This window comes from Anolis carolinensis, chromosome 4 (assembly GCF_035594765.1).
Source record: "Anolis carolinensis isolate JA03-04 chromosome 4, rAnoCar3.1.pri, whole genome shotgun sequence".
Classification (NCBI taxonomy): domain Eukaryota; kingdom Metazoa; phylum Chordata; class Lepidosauria; order Squamata; family Dactyloidae; genus Anolis; species Anolis carolinensis.
The window spans coordinates 250,165,688-250,191,039 of NC_085844.1; the positions used below are offsets into that span (position 1 = coordinate 250,165,688).

General features: G+C 45.0%; 1 protein-coding gene across 2 annotated transcripts in view; it reads left to right on the forward strand.

The window, feature by feature from the left end:
• asxl1 (ASXL transcriptional regulator 1) overlaps window positions 1–25,352 on the forward strand; it is a 41,939-nt gene extending 16,587 nt beyond the window's left edge. Inside the window, exons 2-12 of one of the 2 annotated variants that reach the window (XM_008120860.3) lie at window positions 3,646–3,728; window positions 9,865–9,973; window positions 10,348–10,462; window positions 10,539–10,636; window positions 11,616–11,709; window positions 12,940–13,077; window positions 15,207–15,370; window positions 15,462–15,558; window positions 17,447–17,552; window positions 18,595–19,213; window positions 20,932–25,352. In XM_008120860.3, coding sequence (XP_008119067.1) covers window positions 3,646–3,728; window positions 9,865–9,973; window positions 10,348–10,462; window positions 10,539–10,636; window positions 11,616–11,709; window positions 12,940–13,077; window positions 15,207–15,370; window positions 15,462–15,558; window positions 17,447–17,552; window positions 18,595–19,213; window positions 20,932–23,790 — 4,482 coding nt within the window. In that variant the 3' untranslated portion in view covers window positions 23,791–25,352. Of the gene's footprint in view, window positions 1–3,645; window positions 3,729–3,754; window positions 6,126–9,864; window positions 9,974–10,347; window positions 10,463–10,538; window positions 10,637–11,615; window positions 11,710–12,939; window positions 13,078–15,206; window positions 15,371–15,461; window positions 15,559–17,446; window positions 17,553–18,594; window positions 19,214–20,931 lie in introns of those variants that run through there. The other variant, XM_062979172.1, reaches the window with a different exon arrangement.

Here is a 25,352-nt window from a genome sequence, read left to right on the forward strand (position 1 = left end):
TATAAATACTGTAAATAAATAAATAAATACTGGGGTGGTGGTGATTTATTTATCTATTTACAATTAGCTCAACTCCTCAACATTCCAGGCAAATAAATTACGCTTTTCTGTTTTGATTAGTAGATTTTAAATATTAATAGTTAAATCTATTAACTTTACACAGAGTAAGGGTTCAGAGTTTTCCTGCAACCCACAATTATTTTAAAATTAAAAACATGGTCATACAAATGTATTCATGCTTAGAAGTCAGTGACAATTTAGAAATGGGAGAGTGACCTGCCCTGCATCATTTTTATGAATGGTTTGAGTCTAATGCTATCAGAATGTCACTCTTTCTCACACTATCTTGACTAAGGTTCCTAGTTTATCACATCTGTAGTGTTCCATCCTCAATGGTGAAGGTCCTTCAGATCTCATTGGACTCTTGTCTTCCATCTGCCACAGCCATCCTGGTCAGAAATGATGGGGTATAATTAGGAGGCACCTGCAAGGCCACCTATCTCCACCCCTTTGCATATTGAGCAAGTTTTCTAGAACCAGAGCCCCAAATTATTCTTGAAATTTTGAGACCATTTTGTGAACTGCGGGAAAGTGAGAAATTCAGGCATGCATCATGGGTCGGGGTTCATAAACAGAATACAAGGTCTCATGGGACTACAGTGCAGCCTGTCCATGCATCCAATCTCTTCCGATGCATGTCTACCTAGACATATTTCTCACAGAACCCAATGGCACCTTTCTCCCTCTTTCTGTCTCCCCTCTCTGGCATATCACAATCCTTCCTTGGTGAAAAGTGAGAAGAACAGCCTGCTTCTAGCCAGCCAGTTTCTTGCCACCCCTTTCCCAAGAGTATTAGGGCTGGATCTACTATTGTATGACCACCGGAAGCCCAACCCTTGCCTTCCGCTGCTCTCTCATCCTCTTCAGCAGCTGCTGATCAGAAAGGGGCATTAAAGACCTCAAAGAACTTGGTGGGGCCCCGTGCACATCACATGGTGGTTACGTGGTGCTTGTTGCCTGTTTTACCTTACTCCAGACAGTGCTCTTCTGCCTCACTTCAGGCTCCAATTCATGCATAGAACCTGCCCTGGTTTTTATTGCTTTTTCTGAATTTTGGATTGTAATGTATGTTATTATTTATTGTATTGTTAAATTGTGTTATGATATATTGTTTTATATTTTGTCATATTGTATGGTTTTGTGCATGGCCCCATGTAAGCCGCCCTGAGTCCCCGTTGGGGAGATGGTGGCGGGGTATAAATAAAGTTTTATTATTATTATTATTTTATTATAACCCATCTCTCCTTGTGGCTTAAGGCGGAGTACAACATGGTTAAAGTAGTGAGATAAAACAAAACATTATTAAAATACATACAAGTATACACAGTTGAAATATAGTTAAAATTCCGCTGCGAGTTAAAATTCTCAAGGTTGTTGTATGTTTTCCGGACTGTATGGCCATGTTCCAGAAGTATTCTCTCCTGACATTTCGCCCACATCCATGGCAGGCATCCATAGATGTGGGCGAAACGTCAGGAGAGAGTACTTCTGGAACATGGCCATACAGCCCGGAAAACATGCAACAACCCTGTGATCCCGGCCATGAAAGCCTTCTCTACAACACATTAAAATTCACAAGTTAGAATTGACTGGACATGACTGCCAGAAGAGAGGTCTTCAGTGGGTTGTTGAATTCTGGCAGCTAGTCTAGCTATGAGGTCTCTTCCCTTGGCTGGTCCCTCCACAGTTGTTTTATTTTGGGGCCAATGAAAAAGGGGTCCTCTGTCGCCAGTCGGTTCTGGCTGCTTGGAATAAACAGAAATTTCAGAGGACTTCAGGGTCTACGGATTGTATGGGAGAAGGCCATCCTGTAGGGAATCTAGACCCAAACCGTGCAGGGCTTTAAAGAGTATATTCACTTAATTACAGTGAATGTTTTACAATAAGAATGAATGTCTAATGAAATTTGAGTGTGCCTCGCTTCTCAAATGGGATGGAAGCACCATTCGATTCTGTTTCCAGGGGCCTTGCCTACTAGATAAGTAGAGCAGAACTGAAGATAGGCTATTTGCAAAACTCAAGTGACTGCACTAGGAAGGGGTTGTGTTTTTCCTTTGCTTCTTTGTTGAGGCCCTGTTGGCAAACTGTGTTACTGGGTGTTTGGAAAGCAAGTGATCTTGGATCCCCAAAAAGGTAGCTCGTCAATGTCATTTGTGATTGATTGTTTCTATTACTTACTTAGGCGATCCCTCGTAGGCCGAGGATGATAGTCCTCCCATTCTGGTGTCTTGGGGATGTGTCCATAGGTGGCTGAAGAGACCTATTCTTGATCTGCATGTTATCTCGCAGTGAGGACATTGGTTTCCGGGTGGAAGGTGGTCCCAGTCAGGGTTGGCTTGACCCGCCTTCTTCCTGACCCATTTCTCCCTTAAGCCCTCCACTCGTGCCTCTTCAACCTCAGCAGCACTGCTGGTCACCGCCGACCTCCAGTTAGTGCGCGCAAGGGCCAGGGTTTCCCAGTTCTCAGGGTTTGTGCCACAGTTTTTAAGGTTGGCTTTAAGCCCATATTTAAATCTCTTTTCCTGCCCACCAACATTCTGTTTTCCATTCTTGAGTTGGGAGTAGAGTCACTGCTTTGGGAGACGGTGATTGGGCATTCGGACAACGTGGCCAGTCCAGCGGAGTTGATAGCATAGGAGCATTGCTTCAGTGCTGGTGGTCTTTGCTTCTTCCAGCACGCTGACATTTGTCCGCCTGTCTTCCCAAGAGATTTGCAGGATTTTTCGGAGGCAATGCTGAAGGAATCGCTCCAGGAGTTGAGTATGATGTCTGTAGACCGTCCACGTTTCACAGGCATATAGCAGGTTTGGGAGGACAATGGCTTTATAAATGAGCACCTTGGTATCTCTACTGATGTCCCAATCCTCAAACACTTTCTGCTTTATTCTGAAAAATTCTGCACTCGCAGAGCTCAGGCAGTGTTGTATTTCAGTGTCAATGTTGACTCTTGTGGAGAGGTGGCTGCCAAGGTAGCGGAAATGGTCAACATTTTCTAATGTTACACCATTAATCTGTATTTCTGGCCTTGTAGAAGGATTGGCGGGTGCCTGTTGGAAGAGCACTTTGGTTTTTTTGCTTTTGTGATTGATTGTTTCTATAGGAAGTATTGACAATTGTATAGCCTCAAAAAAGGATAAAAAAGATATGACTGATTAAAAATTAAAGAAATGTTATATTTGTTATGTGATGTAATATTTGATATTGGCATATATCCTTCAAACAAGAGAAAACCATTTACAACCATAACTACAAATATAAGCATACAACACAAACTTCTGTTAAGGCGCCCCTCTACATAAAACCTCTTCCCATCTAGAGCCTTTGACCCATGTAAATTCTGTGCCATTCTTTAATGTAACTGTTGGATGGTGTTTTTCAGTGACTTGGGATCTACTCCTAAGTTTCCCCTGCATGTCTTTATGCTTGGTACTTTAGAATGCTTTGCTTTCCATTTTGAGCAGATGTGGCCCTGGGCATGGAGTCTTGTTTTTGAGCTTCAAAACTGGTAGCTCTTTCACTTTCTGGTTGAATATATTGGACTTCAGTTTCTGTGCTCAGCCTGAGATGTTCTTTTTCTATTTTCAGGTGCTGGAAAACCACTCAGATGGACCCATGACCCCAAAACAGATCCTGCAGGTCATAGAAACAGAAGGCCTAAAAGAAATGAGGTCAGTTGCGCTTTTCCTGTCAGGATCAAAGCATGAGGTGGAATGAAAGCAGTGTCCTTGTTTTCCCAGACCACTTCTTCCTTTGTCTTTAGTTTGGAAGTGTCTTTTTGTGGTCCTTTACCTTCAGCCAGAGGATTTCCTGAATCTCATAGACAGGGAACTGTGTTGTTATTTGGAGTCCTGGTGTTTTCCTTTAACATGCCAATTGCCAACTACTAGCACGCCCTTTTTATGGAGAAGCATGTTTGCAAGGTGCTAGTACTGGTTTGTCCCATATGTTGTGGAGACTGACTTTGCAAGTGCATTTTTTTCATTTTCCAAACACAGAAGTTCCTCCTGTAACTTCCCCTATTGAGAAAGGGTGAATGGCATGTCCAAAACAGGTGAAACTGATATAACATCATGCCATAGGCATTTAACTCCTTGATCTAAAATTGTCATAAATTTCAGGTGTTTCAGCTAGAATGTTTTAGGTTTTGTCAACCATTGTTCTATTGTAAATTGTTATGTTATATCGTGGTGTTTTACATATTATAGGGCCATTGTTTTCCTCATTCACCTCCTGCTCCTGCTCAATTCCCTGGAGATTATGGAATAGCCTAATTTATTTCCCGCATAACAGTGTTATCTGTTATAAGTGTTATCTCACTTAACAGTATTGATGATGTTGAATTTTGTCCTAAAGCAAAGGGTAGGCATTTCCCATCAGCACTTTGCAATACTGCTGAGACTAAGAAATGCTGGGAGTTGCAGTTCACCTGCACCCAGCGGACTGCACTTTGAGCAGCTGTGTTATCCAGGCAGTTTGGAACTAACTGCAAATAGTTCTTCCCTGGGCAACCAGCATCTCCTCTTGAATTTTCTTGTTGCAAGTAACATGAAGATGAGAAGGCATGCAGTTGTGTTTCCAGCTTTAAACTTTGGTGCAAAGTCACCCCGATTTTTTTTAATGCCACACAAAAGGGAAGAGCTGAAGTACTGGGGGAGACTGTCTTGACAGTGATTCTACCTGCTTCCACATCCTAATTTGGAAGCAACTGTTTGTGCTCCGAGGTCCCTGCAAATGTCAAACGACTTGGGATGTAGCCGTTTCCTCAGGGACCAAAAATAGAGGAAGCTATAATTTGTTGGACCCCTGTAGCTCTAAGAGCCCAGTCTTGCAGAGGGTTGCATGCAGGAATGTTAGATATGTCATGTTTTTAAAGCCTCTTTTAGGTAGAGGATCAAACCATAGTGGCAGCCCCTGCCCCTGACTTAGGATGCATCGGGAAAGCATTGAAGTCCCCGTCCTTTGACTTTTCTACTTTCTCTGTGTTAACCTGGAATGTCATTTGGCATCGCTGCCACTTTGTGTGCATGAGATACTCTACACTGCAAAAGACAAACGAACAAAAACAAGCTGGTAGGTATAATTAAGTCAATAGGAAGTGTTTAATATCCTTCCACAAGTCAATATTCGACAGGCACTTTTTGACAGCAATTACAGCTGTGAATATTTGAGATAATTCTCACTCAGCTTTGCACATTTGGATCCTGCATTCATAGTCTGGGATATTTTTATAGCAGAACCCTATTGGTGCTTCTCTACAGATTTACTTTGGTAGCTCTTTGTGATGCTGCTTGCATAGATATGCTTTACATCAAACCCTGGGACCTTCTAGAAACAGATGCATTTGATCTGAGATCATGTAGCATGAGAATTGCATCCAGGTGGTCCCTATTCAGCTATTCATGTGATTTCTGGAAGCAATAGGTTACATAAGAGCAGGTTTAGGCATGTCTCAATAAAGATAATATTTTTGCATGCTGCAAAGGTTAGTTTCTTTTTGTTTCTACTACAGTAAGAATACAGTGTTTTGCAACTTCTCGGGGGTGAGTTACCTTATATACCTGAGATAGTAAGAATGGCAGTAAAATCTATTTTGGTTCCAGGTGGTAACACAACAAAATGTAGAAAAGCCAAAGAGCATTGAAGCCACCAAAGAGGTACTCTCTGTGGCTGTGTCTTGGCATAGGTTAATTTAAGATTCTGAAGAAATGTTCAGAATGTGTTCCTACATTTAGTGACATGTTAACGGAGATAGAAATAAAAGTGTGTGTGTGTGTGTGTGTGTGTGTGTGTGTGTGTGTGTAAGCGTAGACTAGATACATCTGTCAATCCTACTGAATTTAGCTTGGCGAACTGTAGAGAGTTATATGCAAGTCAGCAAAAATTGTTTGCTTTTTGTTTCAAAAGTAAGATAGCACAAACAAACTAGCCCCTGTTTCATCAACATCTGCCATCTGAACACTTCATTTTGTGTTAATTTCATTCTGTTTTCCCATTTCTTTTCATGGGCTGTTTCCTCCCCCAAATGTAACCGGCCTTGCTATGGAACGACTTCATGTGCACAGAAGGTAAATGACTTTCTGAATAAGAGTAGCACTTCTTCAAAAAACTTACTTCAAGGACTGTTTTTAATGTTCAATTTTTTTTTACCAGTTTGGCCATCGACTTACACGTCGAGTGCTGAGCAGGTTCTCCTACATTTAATAACTCTGAAATGGTAGCCTAGAGGTTCGCTGTTCTCCTCCTCGTTTACTTTCTGAAGTACAAAGTCACAAAATAAATTCAGTAGGCAAATAAAAAATATTGTAAAACAATACTGTTATGTATAAAGAATAGTCTCCAGCCAAACCAGGTATGCATTGACAATGTTTACTCATATCACCACCTTTAAATGTGTCCAAATGCAAGCCTCCATCCTGCTTTTCCTCCTTTTTCTCTAATCCTTCTCCACCTGGCAAAAAAGACTCTAAACAGGCATGGCCAAACTTTGCCCATGCCTACATTAGACTGTTTTAATCGTGCCCTTTTATGGCGAAGTACTTTCATTTCCACAGCAAGGAATGGCTGGACTTCCTGGGGTGGGTTGCACCTCCTCATTTTCTTGAGAGAGCATCCCTTTGCTCTCCGAGTGCAACCCCTGTATGCTGAGTTTCCATCCCCACCTCACACTTGTCTGCACTTTGTGGTGATATACTACATTTATATAACAGTAATCTCCCCAACCATTGGTAGTAAACCATAGATATTTGTATTACAGGGGGAGGAGAAAAGCTTTGCCTACTTTTCCCACATCATGAGCAAATTCATATGCCCCAAAGATAGAATCATAGAATCCTAGAGCTGGAAGAGACCTCGTGGGCCATCCAGTCCAACCCCATTCTGCCAAGAAGCCGGAAAATCACATTCAAAGCACCTCTGACAAATGGCCATCCAGCCTCTGTTTAAAAGCCTCCATAAAAGGAGCCTCCACACTCTGGGGCAGAGAGTTCCACTGCTGAACAGTGCTTTCAGTGAGGAAGTTTTTCCTAATGTTCAGGTGGAATCTCCTTTTGTATAGTTTGAAGCCATTGTTCCATTGCATCCTAGTCTCCAGGGCAGCAGAAAACAAACTTGCTCCCTCCTCCCTATGACTTCCCCTCACATCTTGATCCAAGGCCCTCATCATGTCCCCTCTCTGCCTTCTCTTTTGCAAGCTAAACATGCCCAGTTCTTTCAGCTGCTCCTCATAGGGCTTGTTCTCCAGACCCTTGATCATTTGAGTCGCCCTGCTCTGAACACAATCTGGCTTGTAAACATCTCCCTTCGATTGTGGTGACCAGAATTGGACACAGTGTGATTCCAGGTGTGGTCTGACCAAGGCAGAATAGAAGAGAGGGGGAGCATGACTTCCCTGGATCTAGACACTAGACTCCAGCATCTAATGATTGCTAATTGTAAGGCCACTCTGAGTCCCCCCTTAGAGGTGAGAAGGGCAGGATATAAATGCTCAAAATAAATAAATTTATGCAGTCTAAGATTCGTTTGGCTTTTTTTAGCTGCCTCATGACACTGTTGTCTCATGTTTAACTTGTCCGAGAGGACTCCATTATCATTTTTACATGTACTGCTGTCAAGGCAGGCATACCCCATTCTGTGTCTTTCTGGGGTTTTTTTTCTAAGCCAAATCTTCTGCTATAAGCGTGCTGATAGTCTCGATTGCCATTTTCTGACGCTTTCTGCTCTCCAATCTTGTTAGGGGAACATCCATACTGTAGAATTAATGCAGTTTGACGCCACTTTAACTGCCTAGGCTCCACACTATAGAATCTTGGGGATTGTAGTTTAGTGATGCACCTGAACTCTTTAGCCAAAAAGGCTGAAGAACTTGTAAAACTACAACACCGGGATTGTGTAGCCATTGAAGTTCTGTCAAACTGCATTAATTCCTCAATGTGGATGTACCACAAGATTATACAGGAATCATGCCTAGGCTATCTCCAGCAGAGTAGTGGTCATTGGCAAACATGGCCACCTTGCAACTCCCTTATGAATAGGTTTAAAAGCACTGGTCTGAAAATAGACCCACCGCCCACCACTAATACCGCACTCTTATTTTCCCTTTCTGTTTCCTCTACATTATCTGGTTTTCCCATTCATAACTGAATTTCTCATCTCATCTCTTGACTGCTGAGTTTTATTTGGGAGTCTTCCTGGTGTCAAAGCGCTTTGGAAATACCAAGCAATCATTGTCTACCAGACGGCTCCTGTCCATATTCAAAAAGCTCTTGAAATGTTCAGGTTTTGCTTATTTAGCAGAATAGCTCTGCAAGCAAAACACAGTTTGTTTTAGTAATGGAGTCTTTCTAGGTTTATCATTTTACTTTTAATTGTCAGTAGTAACATTGTTCCAGGTGCTTTAGTTACAGAAATATACAAACTGGAGAGCAACAGATTGTTGTTTCTCTACTATTCAAAATAGTATTCTGGTTTGTTTTTGTTTGTTTAACCTGTGTAATTTTTATCTAAATAATAAAGAGTCAGTGAGAGGCTTTCAGGGTCTGTTTGGATATTGGATTCTTCCTCATGAAACACTGGCGTCTGTGCGGCTGGTGGTCATGAATCATCTATGAGACGTGAATCTTCTGCAGTCTCCCTTCAGCATTCCTTTTGGATTTAGACAGGAGATGAGTTTCCTATAACTAGTAAAAGATGCAGGTAGGATTGTTACACTTCATAGCTTGGATTACCTTAGTGGTAGTCAAAGGAATTCTTGAAAAAAAAATGCTCCAGCAAACAAACGTTATTGAAGGTAGAAACATGTGGGTTTTTTAAAGCCTTACTTCCTGTTTGAAATGTAAAACATCTTGGGGATTTTATATCCAAGACTGAAAACGTGCTTCAGGGAAATTCCTATGCCTATTTTTATTTTATTACAGAGTTTCCTTCCACCCTCCAGACACAGTGGTATAGAAGGACATGGAAGAAAGGGTGTGGCTTGGGAGTTTTTGCCACAAGTTTCAGAAAACCCAAAGAACACAGTTGTACAGTGCAGTGACGTTTCCCATGGGTGGAGCCTACAGAGCATTATCTTTTCCTAATAACAGGCACAGAGAGGAGTTACGAACTGAGCTGTCAGCCCTCCTATGTCAACAATTGGAACCCCCGGTGGCGCAGTGGGTTAAACCCTTGTGCTGGCAGGACTGCTGACTGAAAGTTCAGTGGTTCAAATCCGGGGAGTGGGGTGAGCTCCCGCCTGTCAGTTCCAGCTTCCCATGTGGGGACATGAGAGAAGCCTTCCACAGGATGGTAAAACATCCAGGCATCCCCTGGGCAACATCCTTGCAGATGGCCAATTCTTTCACACCAGAAGCAACTTGCAGTTTCTCAAGTTGCTCCTGACACAAAAGAAAATGTCAACAGTCAAAACTACATGAGAATTACTTGTGCAGCAGGTGTATTTGCCAGTTCACTAAAACAGGGGAAATTGAAAACATCTTAATCTTCTTTAACATATGCAAATGTGTTCCCTATCGCATCCCCCTTGGTATAAACATCTGGAAAGGTTCCATTCCATGCATCTGGTGAAGTAGATTGAATAGCGTATCGTGCAAACTTTTTTCTCCATTAATCTCAGAGATGCTACAAGATTCCTTTGTATATTCAAATGTTTGTCTTGGCCTTTATCACACCAAGTCAGTTTGAAAGCTTGTTGACAGCCTCGCTGTGTCAGTTGTGATGAAGAGTACCAGAGTTTGCAACATTTTTTTCCAGTGATGATAGAGCAATGTTTGAGCACACAGATGGAGTTACGCCTGTTTCTCCCTTTAGTGGCACATCTCCTCTGGCCTGCCTGAATGCTATGCTGCACTCCAATTCAAGGAGCTGCGATGGCCTTTTTTACAAGCTGCCTGGACGCATCAGCCTGTTCACTCTCAAGGTAAGACCAGATTGCTCTTCTTTGGACCAGGATTGGATGAAGGTATAGCTGGCTGTTGAATATTAGATGAGCGTAGTATCTGGCACACGGCTGCATCTGGGGTCTAGAATTTCTTGTACTACAGCCTTTGTGCTGATAGACTCTGTATAGCGAATGTATCTGAACTTACCATTTGTCTTGCATGATAATCAGAGAATATAATGTAGTATATCTTTTCTTCAGAAGGCCTATCTTGACATGTTTGAGCACTTTGCATTTGTTGTTTTTCATATAAGCTAAACACCAAGACATTGGGGTTCCCCTGATTCTGTAATAGCCATGTGCTTTGGCTCACAAGGGGGTGAAAGCACTAGAATTCTGCTTGGTTCTTCTAGAAGGATGCGGTGCAATGGTCTCGCAGCCTGTCTGCCCCTGAAGGAGAAGAAGCAGACGATGCCGACAGCAGCGGTTCCAATGAAGCTGCCAGCACCGTAAGCGGCGACAATGATGGTAAGTGTCTCCCTGCCCAGATCTTCAGCTGCTTGTTTCTTTCATGGATGCTAATGGCATGGTTTTCCCTTCCCAGTATCTCTAGATGAAACTTCCTCAAATGCCTCCTGTTCCACGGAGACTCAGAGCAAGACTGGGCCTATCCTGCGGGAGAGCCATAGAGTAGCAGCACAGGTAGGCAGCCTGGCCAGGAGCAGGAGAACAGCATGGCATGTGAGGCTGGATCAGAAATGAGGCAGTGGCTTTCGCTCTCACTTTCACAACTATTTATTTTCTAAATAGTTCTGATGGTACTAGTGAAGGGTCAATTTTCGTTTGAATAAAAGAAGAAATTAAAACATTAATGGTGGCCTTAGCAGCGACCAGAGGAAATGAAGGGAACAGCTGTATCACTGTGTCTATAAAGTTGAGTCCTTAAGCAGAGTTTCGGGTAGACTTGGGGGCTCAAGGAAGTTTGATTGGGCAGAGATAAGCAGATTGGAATCACATTTATTCAGCTGACTGTGTAGCTCTTCACAGCAGGGAGCAAAATGTGGGAGTGAGGAACACAAGTCATTCCTGGAACTAACCAGAATTCTCCAAACTATATCAAGTAGCTTCCACAAAGGGGTCCATAAAAGCAGCAATCCTCCTGTTTGAATTATGATGATCACGTTAACAGTTGGAAAATATATTTGGCAACCTCTGTCCTTGAGGTTTTCAGCAAGAATTTGGATAGGCATATTCTTAGAAAACTGGTCCATGTGCTCTAAGCGGCACCAAGTTTTTCTCTATTTGATGTGAGGGATGAGGAATTACTGTTTTTCCCATTGTACCAGGAAACTGCAACATAATTATGCCAATTTCCTTTAATTCTTTCTTTCTTTCTTTCTTTCTTTCTTTCTTTCTTTCTTTCTTTCTTTCTTTCTTTCTTTCTTTCTTTCTTGGAAACTTTGAGAAGTATATTCCCTGTTGGGAACCAGCACTAATACAAGAAGTGCCTTTTTAAGCAGCACTGGTTGTCTTTACTGCTGAGCTGGCATCTGAGGTTGAGAATGAGTTTGCTAAGTGAAGGATGTTGAAGCCTTTTGCCAAGGAGCTAGGCTCTGTATTCTCATAGATTACATTGACATTGTCCTTCCAATGTTCTCATTCAGTCTTTTCTTAAATGCAGGCAAGCAAACAGAAGAAAAAGGCAGGCGTGATGCTTCCTCGTGTAGTTCTGACTCCTCTGAAAGTAAATGGTGCTCATATGGAAACTTCATCAGGTGAGCAAGACTCCTCTCCCGCTTTCTGTATTGACCGATCAGTGCACATTGCCTTTCCTGCCCTAGGCCTATCTAGTTCCAACTAGAGCAGCATCAATAGAAATTTCTTTGGTACTTACTAAGTCATTCAGTTCTCTTAAATACTTTGCTGTTCTGTTGTTGTTTTTAAATGTTGTGCTTTAACATAATGTGGCTTCTTGGAAAAGGTGTTTTAAAATAAAGTTACTCCCTTGTTCTTGGATCTTATCTTTGATGCCATGTAACACAGCTCTTGGCAAACAACAGCAAAAAATCAGCAAGTGGAACAAAGACCTGGTTTCTCCGGTCTTGTCTTGGGAAGTTTACTTCTTCAAATCCCCACTTAAACATATTTAATTCTAGGGAAAATTTTGAGCAGCTTGCTCTCTCTTTTATGTATTCTTGAAAGATTTACTGAGGGATATCGCTTGTAAATGCCACTGAGCTCTAAACTACCATATTTATTCAATTGTAAGATGCCATTAATTGTACAACACACCCTAATTTCAGTATCAGCAACAAAAATACATAAGATACACCAGTGATTCTAAGACGCACCCCATTTTAGAGATGTTTATACAGGGGGAAAGGTATGTTTTAGAATTGAAGAATTACAATATTGCCATCAAAGAATAAAGTGCTTTAATGCTCTCTCTCTCATACACACTCACTTACACATACACACTTTAAAATAGCTTTGCAGTGTGTGCTATTCCAGGAGTTTCCATTCTGAAATGACATGCCTCCCTCTCCCCAAAACAGAAATTACAGGAACTGCTATGTCACCCCAAATAACAGCTGCAATAGTGCTCTGGTTTTCTAGATTTCTAAAAGAACTAACCAAAAATCTGACAGATCAGTGTTTCATACCTCATTTAAACATGACAGAAAGGCAAGAAAAAACCCACTATAGGGAGGCAGGTATTATATAGCATTGTTATGGGGCAGAGGAAGAGAGGCCATAATGGGGTTTCCTTGGCAGACACTCTTGCCTGTTGCTCCCCTCCTCTGCAAAAGCCCAGCCTTTGGTTCTCAGAATAAGCTGCGCAAACTGAATATAATAACACCAGAATTTCAGCCAGCATCTCAGGCATACCATGTTTACTTTAGTTTACTTTACTTTAGAGATACTTTAGTTTGAAGAAGGAGAATGTGGGGAGCTTCTGGCAATGGTCCTGTGGGGTCTTCCTCATCCATTTGTGTTTCTTGCAGGGTTCCCAGGGAAACATGTTGTGGGAGAGAGCAGCAGTGGCAGTTCTTCGGCTCTTTGCAGCACTGCAGGGCGCAGCAGGACAGAAATTGCCCGGGACCCTCCTCAGCTCTTCCGAGGATTCAGGAAACCCTCAGGCGGCAAGTATCCATGGCACAAGGTCCCTCTTTGGACTTTCCCTCTTTCAGGAGGATGGCATTTATGGCCTTTATAAAGAGCACCCTGTTCTTAAGCTCTGTCCGATTTCTCTTCTCACAGGTCACAAGTGTTGATTTGTGCTATGCTGCCCCTTTGAAAACCTCCCAGTGGAGGAGCATCAGCCTTCCTCTCCTGACCTAGCGATCCTGCAAGACAGGAGAGGCTTTCAATCAGGCAAGGGAAAACCTTGGCCCTCCCGGTGTTTTGGACTTCAACTCCCACAATTCCTAACAGCTGGTAGGCTGTTAGGAATTGTGGCAGTTGAAGTCCAAAACACCAGGTGGGCCAAAGTTTGCCCATGCATGCTTTGGATGCATAGATTGAATAAACAGATTCATCTTTAGCTTATTTTAAGTTTTTGTAACTGTTAAGAGGTGAGGACTTTCTGTGCTGCCGGTTGCTCTTCTGTAAAGAGAGGAGTGGGGTAAATATAAAGTCAATAGTTTGATTTTCTCCCATAGTCCTGTAAGGAAATAGACTTCCATAATAGATTGTGTGCAGGGGAATGATAGAATGTCACACCATCACGTTCATTATCATTTTAATAGTGTTTAACCCTTTTCAGGCTGAAAGACCCCACAAAGTGTATTACAGGGTACCTTGGATCCAGCTGTGGACTAGATCCACACAGTCAATAAGGCTGAAGTTAGCCATAACTAATTCCAGTCTATAATGCATAATAGCAATTAAATCTGTAATTTGGAACAGATTATATTAAATCTCCAGAAGGCTAGCATAGAAGAGGCTACATGCCGTTGGAGGGGATCTCAAAGTTATAGGCTCATAGCAGAAACAGCCCTGTCTTAAGCTGTCATTAATAGACCAGAGAGCAGAACCTTGGAGCTAAGCTTAAAGCTTAAGCAGGCTCATGTGGATCCTGGCCAGTCCTTCAGGTCACTGACTCCCAAAGTATTCAAGGCAGAGATGCCAACCATTTTGGCTCCGAGGGCTACATCCAGTGCCAGTCAGGGGGCTCTGTGTGTGTGCATGGAGCTCAGCACCTCTTTGGGGATTACCAGTGGCACTTGAGCACATCTTTCCCTCCTGGGGCAGGCAAAGGAGCCTGGGTGTATCTGTAGTGATGTTGTTGGTGTTTAGGTGATGGTTGCTTTTCATAGGCTCCCGCATCTCATCTTTAGGCAGTTTGAAAGCAGAATTGGTCCCTCTCTGTGTCTGTTTGGCCTTTCTGTCACTGAGCTTTAGAAACCTTGTCAGATAGTTCTTAATGTGCTTATTTATTTATTTTGTGTCAAAAGCATTGCATAATAAAAGTTTAAAAGTGATGAAATAAAGGAATCACAAGCAGCTAAATAGTTTTAGACTAAAAGCGGACAACAGCGACTGCATTGTCTGTAGCTTTAAACAACTCCTCCTGCATACATGAGGCAGGACATTGTGGGCAAGCATACATATGCAAAGTTGTTTGTTCTGCTCCACAGTCACACAAGGTGGAGGATTCCTCCAGGTAGTGCCATCTTGCCAGGTTGTTTTTTGATCTGCCCACTCCACTTCTGAGTCTGTTTAGGGACTTCCAAGTTGCCAATTCTTGGTTTGCCCCTGGAGGAAGGAAGACCCTCATGGGGGGCCATCCAGTTGGGATTGCCTGGTTTAGCTGCCCAGAGGGATACTCTTGCTGTTGCTGGAGGAACATCAAGAGGAGTGGTTCTCATGAAACCTTTCTTGATTTGAGTCTAGTGGGAAGAAGCTGATAGTCATGCAGTGGATGGCTTTCGCAGTGTTCAACCTTATTTCTCTCACCTTATTTCTCTCGGGGGGGCGGGGGGGAATGCCAGCTAACTTGTAGAATTTATCAACAGGTGTAGGTTTAGGCACTCGTGATTATTCTGCATGTTTTGTTCAGTGCTATGTCCACCTGCTTTGCATGGGCAGACTTGTGCTAGACAGGATAGGCGCACTCTGCAGTTGAGTACGGGCCACACTGAGCTTTAGAAACCTTGTCAGATAGTCCTTTCTGTGCTGCAGCCCTGTGAAATGGAAAAGGGTGTGTATGTGTCTTTGAATGCTGTTGGCACCTTGTTTCTGGTTTTATGGGATTCTTTGATCATTCCAGGACAAATGAAGAGGAACAGGGGGGACGATATCGACTTTGAGACGCCTGGCTCCATTCTCGTCAACACCAACCTCCGAGCGCTGATTAACTGCAGGACCTTCAACGCGCTGCCCCTCCACTTCCAGCAGCAGCTCCTCCTCCTCCTCCCTGAAGTGGACAGACAGGTATGGATGCCCACAAGCCCATTCTTCATTTCCAAACCAGAGCCAGTGTGCACACTTTGTTTTTTACTGACTATGGTTTGTTTCCTTTCAGCCTGGGACAGATGGACTGATGCGGCTGAGTGGAAGTGCCTTGAACAATGAGTTCTTTGCACTTGCTGCTCAGAGCTGGAGAGAGAGGCTGGCTGATGGTAGGTGCAACACTTCTTGGTGGGGCTTTTGGTGTGTGTGTGTGATGTACCTGCAGTACTGTAGCAGACTCTCTTGCAATCTGTTTTGCCTCCTCTTGAATTTTAAGGGACTTTATTGTCATAATCTATCTCAGGTGTGGACAAAACTTTGGCCCTCCCTCCAGGTGTTCTACCAGCTGTTAGGAATTGTGAAAGTTGAAATCCAAAACACCTGGAGGGAGGGCCAAAGTTTGCCCACGCCTGATCTGTCTGTAATCAGCCAGAGAGTATTCTTTTAGGTCAAACAAAACTAGATTTGCATTGTATATCCATGTCTGGTAAATCATTCAGCTCCATTACCTATTGCTTAGCTGTGCTCATGTATTCAGTTTCCATAATTTTACCATGGTTTCATTCTGTCTTAGCAGCATGACTTCTTTCCCCTGAAGTAGACAGTCAGTCAGAGCAACCAAGGATTCCTCAGTACCATACCTTTTCCAAAATCCAGATTGGAATGGGTCCAAAAAAGCCTCAAAGCATAGTTCACAGGTGGCCCACATTCATGTTTGATTCTAGGATCCTCTAACTTCCAAAAAGAGCCTCAAAAACATGATTTGTTGCACCTGGCAACGTGCAGCCTTGCTTCAGTATTTTTGCAGGGAAGGAGTTTAAAACTAGAAGTGAACATCTGATTTTAAAGAAGCATTACTAAGATTTGGTTACTGGTGCCACTGAAATTGTCCACCTCTGCATTAGTCAGTGGGCTTGGTATTTTTCTTGGATTGGATCTGTGAGTTAGTATATAGCACGCAGCCCTTTTGATCACAGATTCTCTTGTGCCTTTGCAGTGGTCTGCATGTTTCCTTGTTGTTTCACCTTTTGATCCACAGATATTAGTATCTTGTGATAGTTTTCAATAAAGTTATTGTTAGCCACCTTGAGTGCAATATATATATATATATATATATATATTAGTGGGAGATTTGGCTAAAAGAAAATTCTTGTGACTGTGGTTTAGTGCAGAGCTTTCTAAACTGTGTGTTGCAACACGTTAGTCAGTGTGTCCGTTGCATATGTGCGTTGCACAAACAAAACCTCTCAGTTTATGTGAAAGAAGCAATGCATCATATATTTTTAAAATTAAAATTAAAGATTTTCATGAGATATGTTGTGTTCCTATACAAATCTTCACTGCAGCTTAAGTATGTGTCTGTATTGCTTTTAAGGGGTTTTGGTTTAACCTCCAGTTTGTCAGTAACACTGAATTGCTGTGTCACAAAATGATGCATGTCTAAATAGCATGTTGCTAATATGCAATGTTTAGAAAGCTCTGGTTTATTATCTGACTTGGGAAAGCCAAGGAGAAAGAGTCACTGTAATGTTCTTTTTTCAGGTAATTATTATACTCCAGCTTGGCACTATCTGTTGCAAAGGATTCTCCAAGCTAAGCCCCTGCCTGACTTTGCTCCTAATTCTCTTCTGCAGTTATACTTCACAGTCACTGGGCAATAGGTTGCCATGGGTCAGTTCTCTTCTGGGGAAGCTGATCAGTATATACCTGTCCTTCTGCAAACCTTTATGAATCTCAGGGGCACAGATTCAAAACAGCTGCTCTGGGGGCTTGCGTATATATTTTCTTTTTAAAGTAAATGAGCTTAAAAAGTAATATTCATTGTAAATAGAATGGAAGAGTGTAGGTAAAATGCAAAGCCTACTTTTTAAAAAAAGAACAGAAATCCTTGGGCATCAAAAGGCCTGTTGAGATCCTCCTGACACTGGACGGAACCTGGCAATTCAGATGTCTGTCCTATTCCATGCATGCCCTTTATATGAATCCCATTGAGTCAGGGCTCTTAACACCAGCTTCCTCCTGTATTTGGAAGGCTTCAGGTTGTTGGTTCCTTTACAGGGGAGTTCACTCATGAAATGCAGGTTCGCATAAGACAGGAAATGGAGAAGGAGAAGAAAACAGAACAGTGGAAGGAGAAGTTCTTTGAGGACTACTATGGGCAAAAGTAAGTCCGCCTGCCTATTAAGTAGCATCTCATGTGTTTTCAGTAATCTAACCTTAGGGGGCTGTGGGGTTTAACTCCCCTTAAGAAGACTCAGCCCCCTTTGTACCGCCATGTTTTAACTTCTTTTTAAAAACAAAATAGCCTTCAAGCACCTTATTTATTGTGAGGAAAGGGCTGGTGTCGTTTGAAGCAAACCTGCTTTCTGCTCTGATATTTTGATCAATTAGTGTTAAAGGGAATGATATGATTTGGCAAGCATTTACCACCTACTTTAGTTTTTAAAAATCTCTTTGGAAATGTATAAACGTTCTGAAACTTTCATCCAGCTCAGTGTACCCTGCAAATGCAAGTAAAATGTTCTAGCTTATGGCCCAGGCTTTCCGCAGTTGTCAGGTGGGAGCGATGGGGTCTACTTCATTTTCTCTTGCGTGAGCCAGAGGAAGAGCAATAAGGGCTCTGTCTGTACTTTCCTACCTTCCTTATTTCTTTGTTTCCTGCCATTCTTCTGGCACGAGGATTGTGCTTATAAAGCTTCTGGGAAGGTTATAACGGTCAGCAAACAAGGGAGCAATGCTGAGCAATCAGCCTCCATATTTGCTGGAATGAGGGACATGGGTCCCTTGTGAAACTGAAAAGCGGCAACCTGGCTATAGCTCTTTGGACCAGCTGAAGCTAGTCAGTTCTGGTCTAGGCTATTTGGCTGACTGCATCCCCTTATACTAGGGCTTCCCAACCTTTTTTTGATCAGGAACCACTTTGCCAGGGACCACTCTCCAACTTTAGTACCAAAAGGGTTATAAATCAGTTTTTGGTCAACTTTAGATTTGGTTTGGTGGAAGTTAAAGTCCAAAACACCTGGAGGGAGGGCCAAGGTTTGCCCATGCCTGCTATAGAACAAATTGCTTTTGCCAACTGACTCAGAAAGGATGTCAGTCAGCAGCCAGGCCTTGGTCCATCTAGTTCTGTTCTTGGTAAGTCATTGTTGCTATCATAAGAATGAGGGCTTCCTGTTTGCTAACCGTATTGCATTGTTAACCAACAGGCTGGGCTTGACCAGAGAGGACCCTCAGCCTCAAAACTCTGTACCCAATGAGGTGGAAAAGAAGAGCGCCCCAGCTCCTGAGGAAGCAGAGCCCGTCCGGGTGCAGCGTGGCCCTGTCACCCGCCAGCGCGATGGGCATTTCAAGAAGCGCCCCTTGCGATGCCGTTCACGGAGGAATCTGTACAAGCTGCAAGAGCCCAAGCAAGCCAAAGAGGCCTCCGAGGCATTGCCGCCCGTGGAGCCTGAGCCCACTGATAGCAGTAGAGATACCAAGCCAGAGGTGGACCCGCCTGAGAAGAGGCAAGTGTCTCCGGAGAGGGAGAGTGCACCCGAGGCAACCAGGGTTCCAAGCAAAGCAGAAAATCTGGTGGCGGTGGCAGCACCACCAGCAACGGCGGCAGCTGCCACAGCGGAGCGAATCCCCATCCTGCCCCAAGAGGCCCAAGAGCAGGAGTCCAAGGAGCAGAAGAGGAAGTGCTTTGAGCAGGCGGCCTCTCCCTCCTTCCCCGAGAAGAAGCCCCGGCTTGAAGACCGTCAGTCCTTTCGTAACACAATTGAAAGTGTTCACCCAGAAAAGCCACAGCCCACCAAAGAGGAACCCAAAGTCCCACCCATCCGGGTAAGGGAGAGGCTGGCTCCTAGTCTTGTGCATTTGTATAGAGTCACTATCTGTTCCTCTTTGTTTTATTCGGAAGGCCCCATTTTTGTCTTTGAGCACCTCTCCCAAAAATGGGTGCCTTTCCAAATGAGTTTTTTCGTCCCAGGTCCGACAAAACAAATATTTTCGTTCCATTGGCGGCGAAACCCCAGGGCCTGCAGCTGAGCGCCAAAAATTATTTATTTATTTATTTTCAGCATTAAATCAGCCTACCAAAACATTACCGTTCCCACTTTACTTTCGTTTCACTGATATTTCTGTACCAGAGGGGGGTGTACCATTTCATGTCTTCTGAATGAACAAAATGGTACGAAAACACAAATTAAATGGATAAGATTGTAACCGGGCCCATGACTACTGGTCCCATGCCGCTGCCCCCTTAATGCATGGCTAGGGGGCTTCCCAGTGTGGCCTGAGGAAGGGACCAGTTAGCTGCATTCAGTCCAGATTAAAGGAGAAGTTGTGGAGTGGAGTGTGGGTGCTTGTGTTATATTAGGGCCTGGCACCTTTGGACTCTGTAGAGGTAGAGGAATATTTTCTTTCAGCATTCCACACTCCAGAGGCATTTCCCATGTCTCTTCTTGGAGTTATTAAAGGAAATAAAATGCAGTACATTAAGGAAAAACAGCCATCCCCTCCTCTCATCGTAATTTAGTGGTTATTGTTTGCTGAGGAAGGGACCAGCAATGTTTGGAGTTTTCCTAAAGCTAGACTTGATTGAGGAAGGCGTGATTGTAATATGTGTTGTCCAAGGCATTCATATCCAGAATCACTGAGTTGCTGTGAGTTTTCTGGGCTGTATGGCCATATTCCAGAAACATTCTCTCCTGATGTTTCGCCCACATCTATAGCATCTATGGTAGGCATACACCTCACAATCCTCAGAGGTTGTGGGGTATATTGGAAACTAGGTCAGTGAGGTATATATATCTGCAAAATAATGTCCAGGATGGGAGAAAGAACTCTTGTTTGTTGGAGGCAAGTATGAATGTTGCAATTAATCACCTTGATTAGCATTGAAAAGCCTCGCAGCTTCAAAGCCTGGCTGATTCTTGCCTGAGTGGAATCCTTTGTTGGAAGGTGTTAGCTGGTCTTCCAGCAAAAAGGGGAAACAATGAAAATGAGCAAAATCTGGCTACCAGTATTAAAAAAAACCTCTAAAATAAGAACAGTAAATAAAGAACAGCACTCTGAAAACAGGGGAATTGCAGATAGGAAACAATCAGGGCCAGGATTCCCCCAGGCAGGAAGCAGCCAGGCTTTGAAGCTGCAAGGCTATTCAGTGCTATTAAGGGTGATTAATTGCAACATTCACACTTGCCTCCAACAGACAAGAGTTCTTTCTCCCACCTGGACCTTCTACAGATATATAAACCTCACTGGCCTAGTTTCCAGTATACCTGATAACCTCTGAGAATGCCTGCCATAGATTTGGGTAAAACACCAGGAGAGAATACTTCTGGAACATGGCCATACAGCCTGGAAAACTCAGAGCAACCCATGATAGCAGTGTTCCTGTTCCCTGGTCAGTTTTAAAAACACGTCATAGTTTTATTTATTTACCATATGTAAAGCATATTAGTTCTGATGCAGAGATCTGAAGGGACCTGTTGCTCCACAGGCCCTCAGCATCTTATGTGGGACTGTTCTTTAATTGTTCTCGTTTGTTTCTTTTTCAGATTCAACTTTCCCGTATCAAACCACCCTGGGTGGTTAAAGGTCAGCCAGCCTACCAGATATGTCCTCGGATTATCCCCAATCCAGAGCCCTCCGGCCAGGACCGAAGTGGGCCCCCAGCCACTGCTGACTTTAAGGCCTGTGCTCTGCAAGGCCGTCTCCAGCGAGAGGCTGCTGCTCCTCCCGCCGCCCCTGCCGCCGCCACTGCCATTGGGGGCGGGGGTGGGCCGGGAGGGGGCCAGCGGGGCACAGACGAAGGCGGGGGCGGCGGGGGCGACAGTGGTGGTGGTCACAACAGCCGCCGCCGTCGCCGCCGGAGGAGGGTCCGGCAGACCGGCCGCCGCCCTGGGCGCTGGCGGCCGAAGAGAACTCGTGGGAAGTGTGTGCCCGATCTACAGCGAGCACAGTTACTGCCGCCTTCCCAGCTAGAAGGGCAGCCTGCCTTTGAGCCGGCCAAGCCGAGTTCCCCTACCTGCGAGGGCGAGGCCTCGTTTGCTGCAGTTGAAGGCGAGCGAGTGTTCAGAGTGGCTGCAGACCTTACGTCGCTTGGCTGTGAAGATGCTGCCCAACTTTCAGAAGCATCCATGGGCAGCCCCTTTGATGGCACCAGGACCGAGCCAACCCTTGACTGCTCTCTGAGGAAAGTGCCAGCAGGCAGATCGGAGCCTCTGGAGGAAATCAGTAGTGGGCAGGCCCTTGGTGCTGTTTTGCAGGCAGAAAGAGAGCTACCTTCAAACAATCAGATGAGCCATTCTTGGCAGGAGGACTCTCCTGTCAATCTCCTTGGAGACACAAATGTTGTAGAAGAGGAGGATGGTGCTACGCCTGTAACTCTGAACTGCAACACCTCTACTGTGAAGGGAACCTCCCACATCTCCAGTTATGCCACAGGTTTGGCCTTGGAGAGCAGCGAAGAAAAAACATTGGAGGCATTCGGCTCCTGCAGGCAGGAACATTTCTCCCTTCCAGAGAACACTAGCACTCCTGGAGCAGAAGATTTGGCCCAACCGTTCCACATATCCCAGTGGCACAGCAGAGAAAGGCCAAGTGAGCCACCCAGCTGTGACACAGGCGAAGCTCCTTTATGGAAGCCCAAAGCGCACACTGAAGATTCAGATCCACCGCAGGAAAGGTTTGCCCTCAAGAGCTGCCTTCTCACTTGGGAGGCATCACTAGAGACAAGAACAGAGACAGATGATCAGCCGGCAGAAGCAGTGGTGGGCACAAACCCCTTCCTCAGTGATGAGGAAACCAGGAGTGGGCTCAGTGAGACAACAGAGACAGCATCCGACCTGGAAGCTGAGTTGACAGATGACAATGCAGATGATGCGGCAGAGGACAGGGCTGCTCCTGGCAGGGGCCACCTGGTGCTCAAATCTGAATGTTCTATGAAAACTGAGACTTCTACGCACATTGATAACTTGCCTTCTCAAGTGGGAACCACACGCATCTGCTTGCCACAAGGCTGGAAACCACAGCCTTCTCTTCCCCAGGAAGACCACCAACCAAGTGTCTGTCTTGATTTGAAGAAGCCAGAAAAGACATTGCGGGCGGCCTCCAGGCCTCTGTCCATAGAAGCCAGCAACCCTCTGGTGGTCCAGTTGCTCAGGGGGAGCCTCCCTCTGCAGGCGGTTCTTCCTGGCTCTTGCAGCATCAGCCGGGGGGCAAAGCCTGTGTCCTCTCCAGACAAGCTCTCGGCAGTGGGGAACAAGAGCAGCAACCGCCATTCCCGAAATACCTCTCGGGACAAAGGTGTGGATGCGAACGGCAGAGTCAGAAACGGATATGATATGTATAATTGTTTGAGGGACTCTTCCACGAAGCAGTCCTCTCCCGTCCCTATACATTTGAAGAAAGAGCCAAAGGGCTTGGAGGAAGAAACCTCAGAGTTGAACCCCAATTCCCAATCTGTCAGAGCTGTGCGTGTTCCCTGGAAGCCTGATGACGACGCCTTGGACCTCCGAAAGGGAACCCTTTCTTCTGGTGCTTCAAAGGAGCCCAAAGGCTCCCCTACTGATCTTTCTGGCAGAAACCCAGAAGAAATGAAGGCAGCTCCTGCCACCCCACTCTCTTCCTGTGTGACTTCTTTGGGTCCTGCACAGCCAAGTGGTGATTCTGTTTCCAAGAGCCAGGGAACAGGCGGTAAGAAGGTTTTTGGCCCTGGCTTCCCTTGTGGCGCTGCTCCAAGAGCCCAGCATCCCCAAATGCGGGAGGCCTTCCCCATGCTGAGCATGCTGTCGCACAGCAAGTCGGTGTCTGCACCGGCCAAGAATGCTGTGCCGGAAGATAGCGTAGTGCTGGCGCGGGAGGATTGGCCCACCAAGCCACGTCTTCGTGCGGCCGGCAGCGGAGGAGTGGAGAACAAGCGAGTCCCGCCAGGTCCCGGTCCTGCCAAGCGGAACGGCGAAAAGAGGAAAGAGACTGAACTGATGATGGAGCAGCTGCAGGCTCTTCCCCTGGCGCGGGACTTGTCCTTCTTCCGGTTGCCCAGGGAGCCTGGCAAGGGCCTCGCTCAGCCCTTGGAGCCCTCCTCCATCCCTTCGCAACTCAACATCAAGCAGTCCTTTTATGGGAAGCTGTCGAAGCTGCAGCTGAACGCCCCCAGCCTCAGCTACACCTCTGCCGCCCCCGTGTTCCCCAGGAGTCTTATGGGGAGCATGACAGCACTGGGCCCCAAAGCCAACTTCGCCGCTTCCCGCTCGGCGCAGATGTTTGTCGACGGCAGCCGCGTGGAAGAGATTTCCCTCAAGTGTTCGTGCAGCCTGAAAGCCATGATCATGTGCAAGGGCTGCGGGGCGTTCTGCCACGACGACTGCATCGGCCCCTCCAAGCTGTGTGTGCTGTGCCTTGTGGTAAGATGATGAATTTGCCGCCCCGGGAGTAGGAAAGCTGTATATTTAAAGAGTGTCGGCTTTGGAAACAAGCAAACCTTGAACTTGTACACAAAATTATCATTCTGGTCATAATAGAGGGAAAGTTTTCACGATGTATGTTTTGGTCTTTGGGCTGGAGTTGGATGTGGGGACAGTCTGATGTTTGAGGAAACTGGAATGTTTTGCCGGTTTGAATAGCTTCCTGGGGTGGGGGGCACCTTGTTCCACAAATGGAGCCTTTTGGAAAGGCAGGGAGGGCTTTCCTGGAAAAGAGCAAGCCCTGTCTCCGTTGAAAGGCTGACTTGCAGAATTCTGTCTTCCGTTCCCCCTTCCTGCCGTCTCCTTCACCTGACCACCTCTGGGTCTGGACAGTTTTGTGAAACTTCGGTTGAAGGAGCGCAGGAGGAATGGCTGTGGATTTCGGCCCAGGAAAGGGGTGGCCGCAGGAAAGGCGTGTGCCTCGCTTGCCCTGGCATCTGTGGGGCAGGGGCATACAGCCCGCTTTCCGTGAGTATCGAGGCCGCATATGACTTCTTAATTTCTAAGCAGTGTCATTTTTTAAAAGAAGTAAAAGGTATATATAAATATATAAATATTATATATATATATAATTTTAATTTTTTTGTTTTCTTGGGTGTAAAAAAGTGAAATGTTTGGCTCCTATATATGTACCCTTCTATGCATCTGTTTGATCATGTATTTATATGTTGTACACAGTACTGGCCAATTCTGTAAATCGATGTTATGTACATATACAGGTTTGGTTTTTTTTGGTTTTTGTTTCTTTTCTTTTTTTTAAGTCCTTTATTTTTCAGGCAGAAACAGTATTGCATTAAAAGTGGTGTTGGTTACTACTCGCTCCCCATAGTAAGAGCTGCTGTGTTTTGTCCCGCCTCTCGCGTTCCTGCTTCACGGTGGGAGGGGATGAGCGCCTGCTTCCAAGGAAGGTCTTGCCTGGACCTTGTGATTCTGGCTTTTGTCCCACTTGAAAAGCAATCCTACCCCAAATGCTGCGTTGCATCCCTCGCTGTGGGTGAGTAGGGGGCTCTTGTAAGTTTATTTTTCCGAGGAGGAAGCAAGGTCTGTGTTAAAAGCAGATGGATAGCCAAGGCCTCTGTGTTTTCTCTGCCCCTTCCTTTCGACCCCACCTACCTCTTTTCCTCTGCAGGCTAAACCTCCCTGCTCGAGTGCTATAAGTGTTGTTTTTCAATAAGAAAACCTGGTTTTCATCTCGGAAGCAGTGTGTATTCTTAATCAGTGGCAGCTTTTTTTGTAGGAAACATGGAAAAGAGAGGGAGAGTATGGCAAAATGCATTGCGCTTATTAGAGGCAACGAAGGTCTGAAAGGTGCTTACCAAAGATGGGGGGCCACACAGTCGGGTCCCCCTCGCTCTGCATCCTCCAGGGCCTCTGTTGTGTACAGACTGATGATTCCGGTCTGGCGTTTGGGGGGAGCGGGAGATTTAGGGGAGTCCTTTCTGATGACCCCTGATATTGTATGTCCCTTGTGGTATTGGAAAAAAAATAAAAAAAAGATTTTGAAAAGCGGA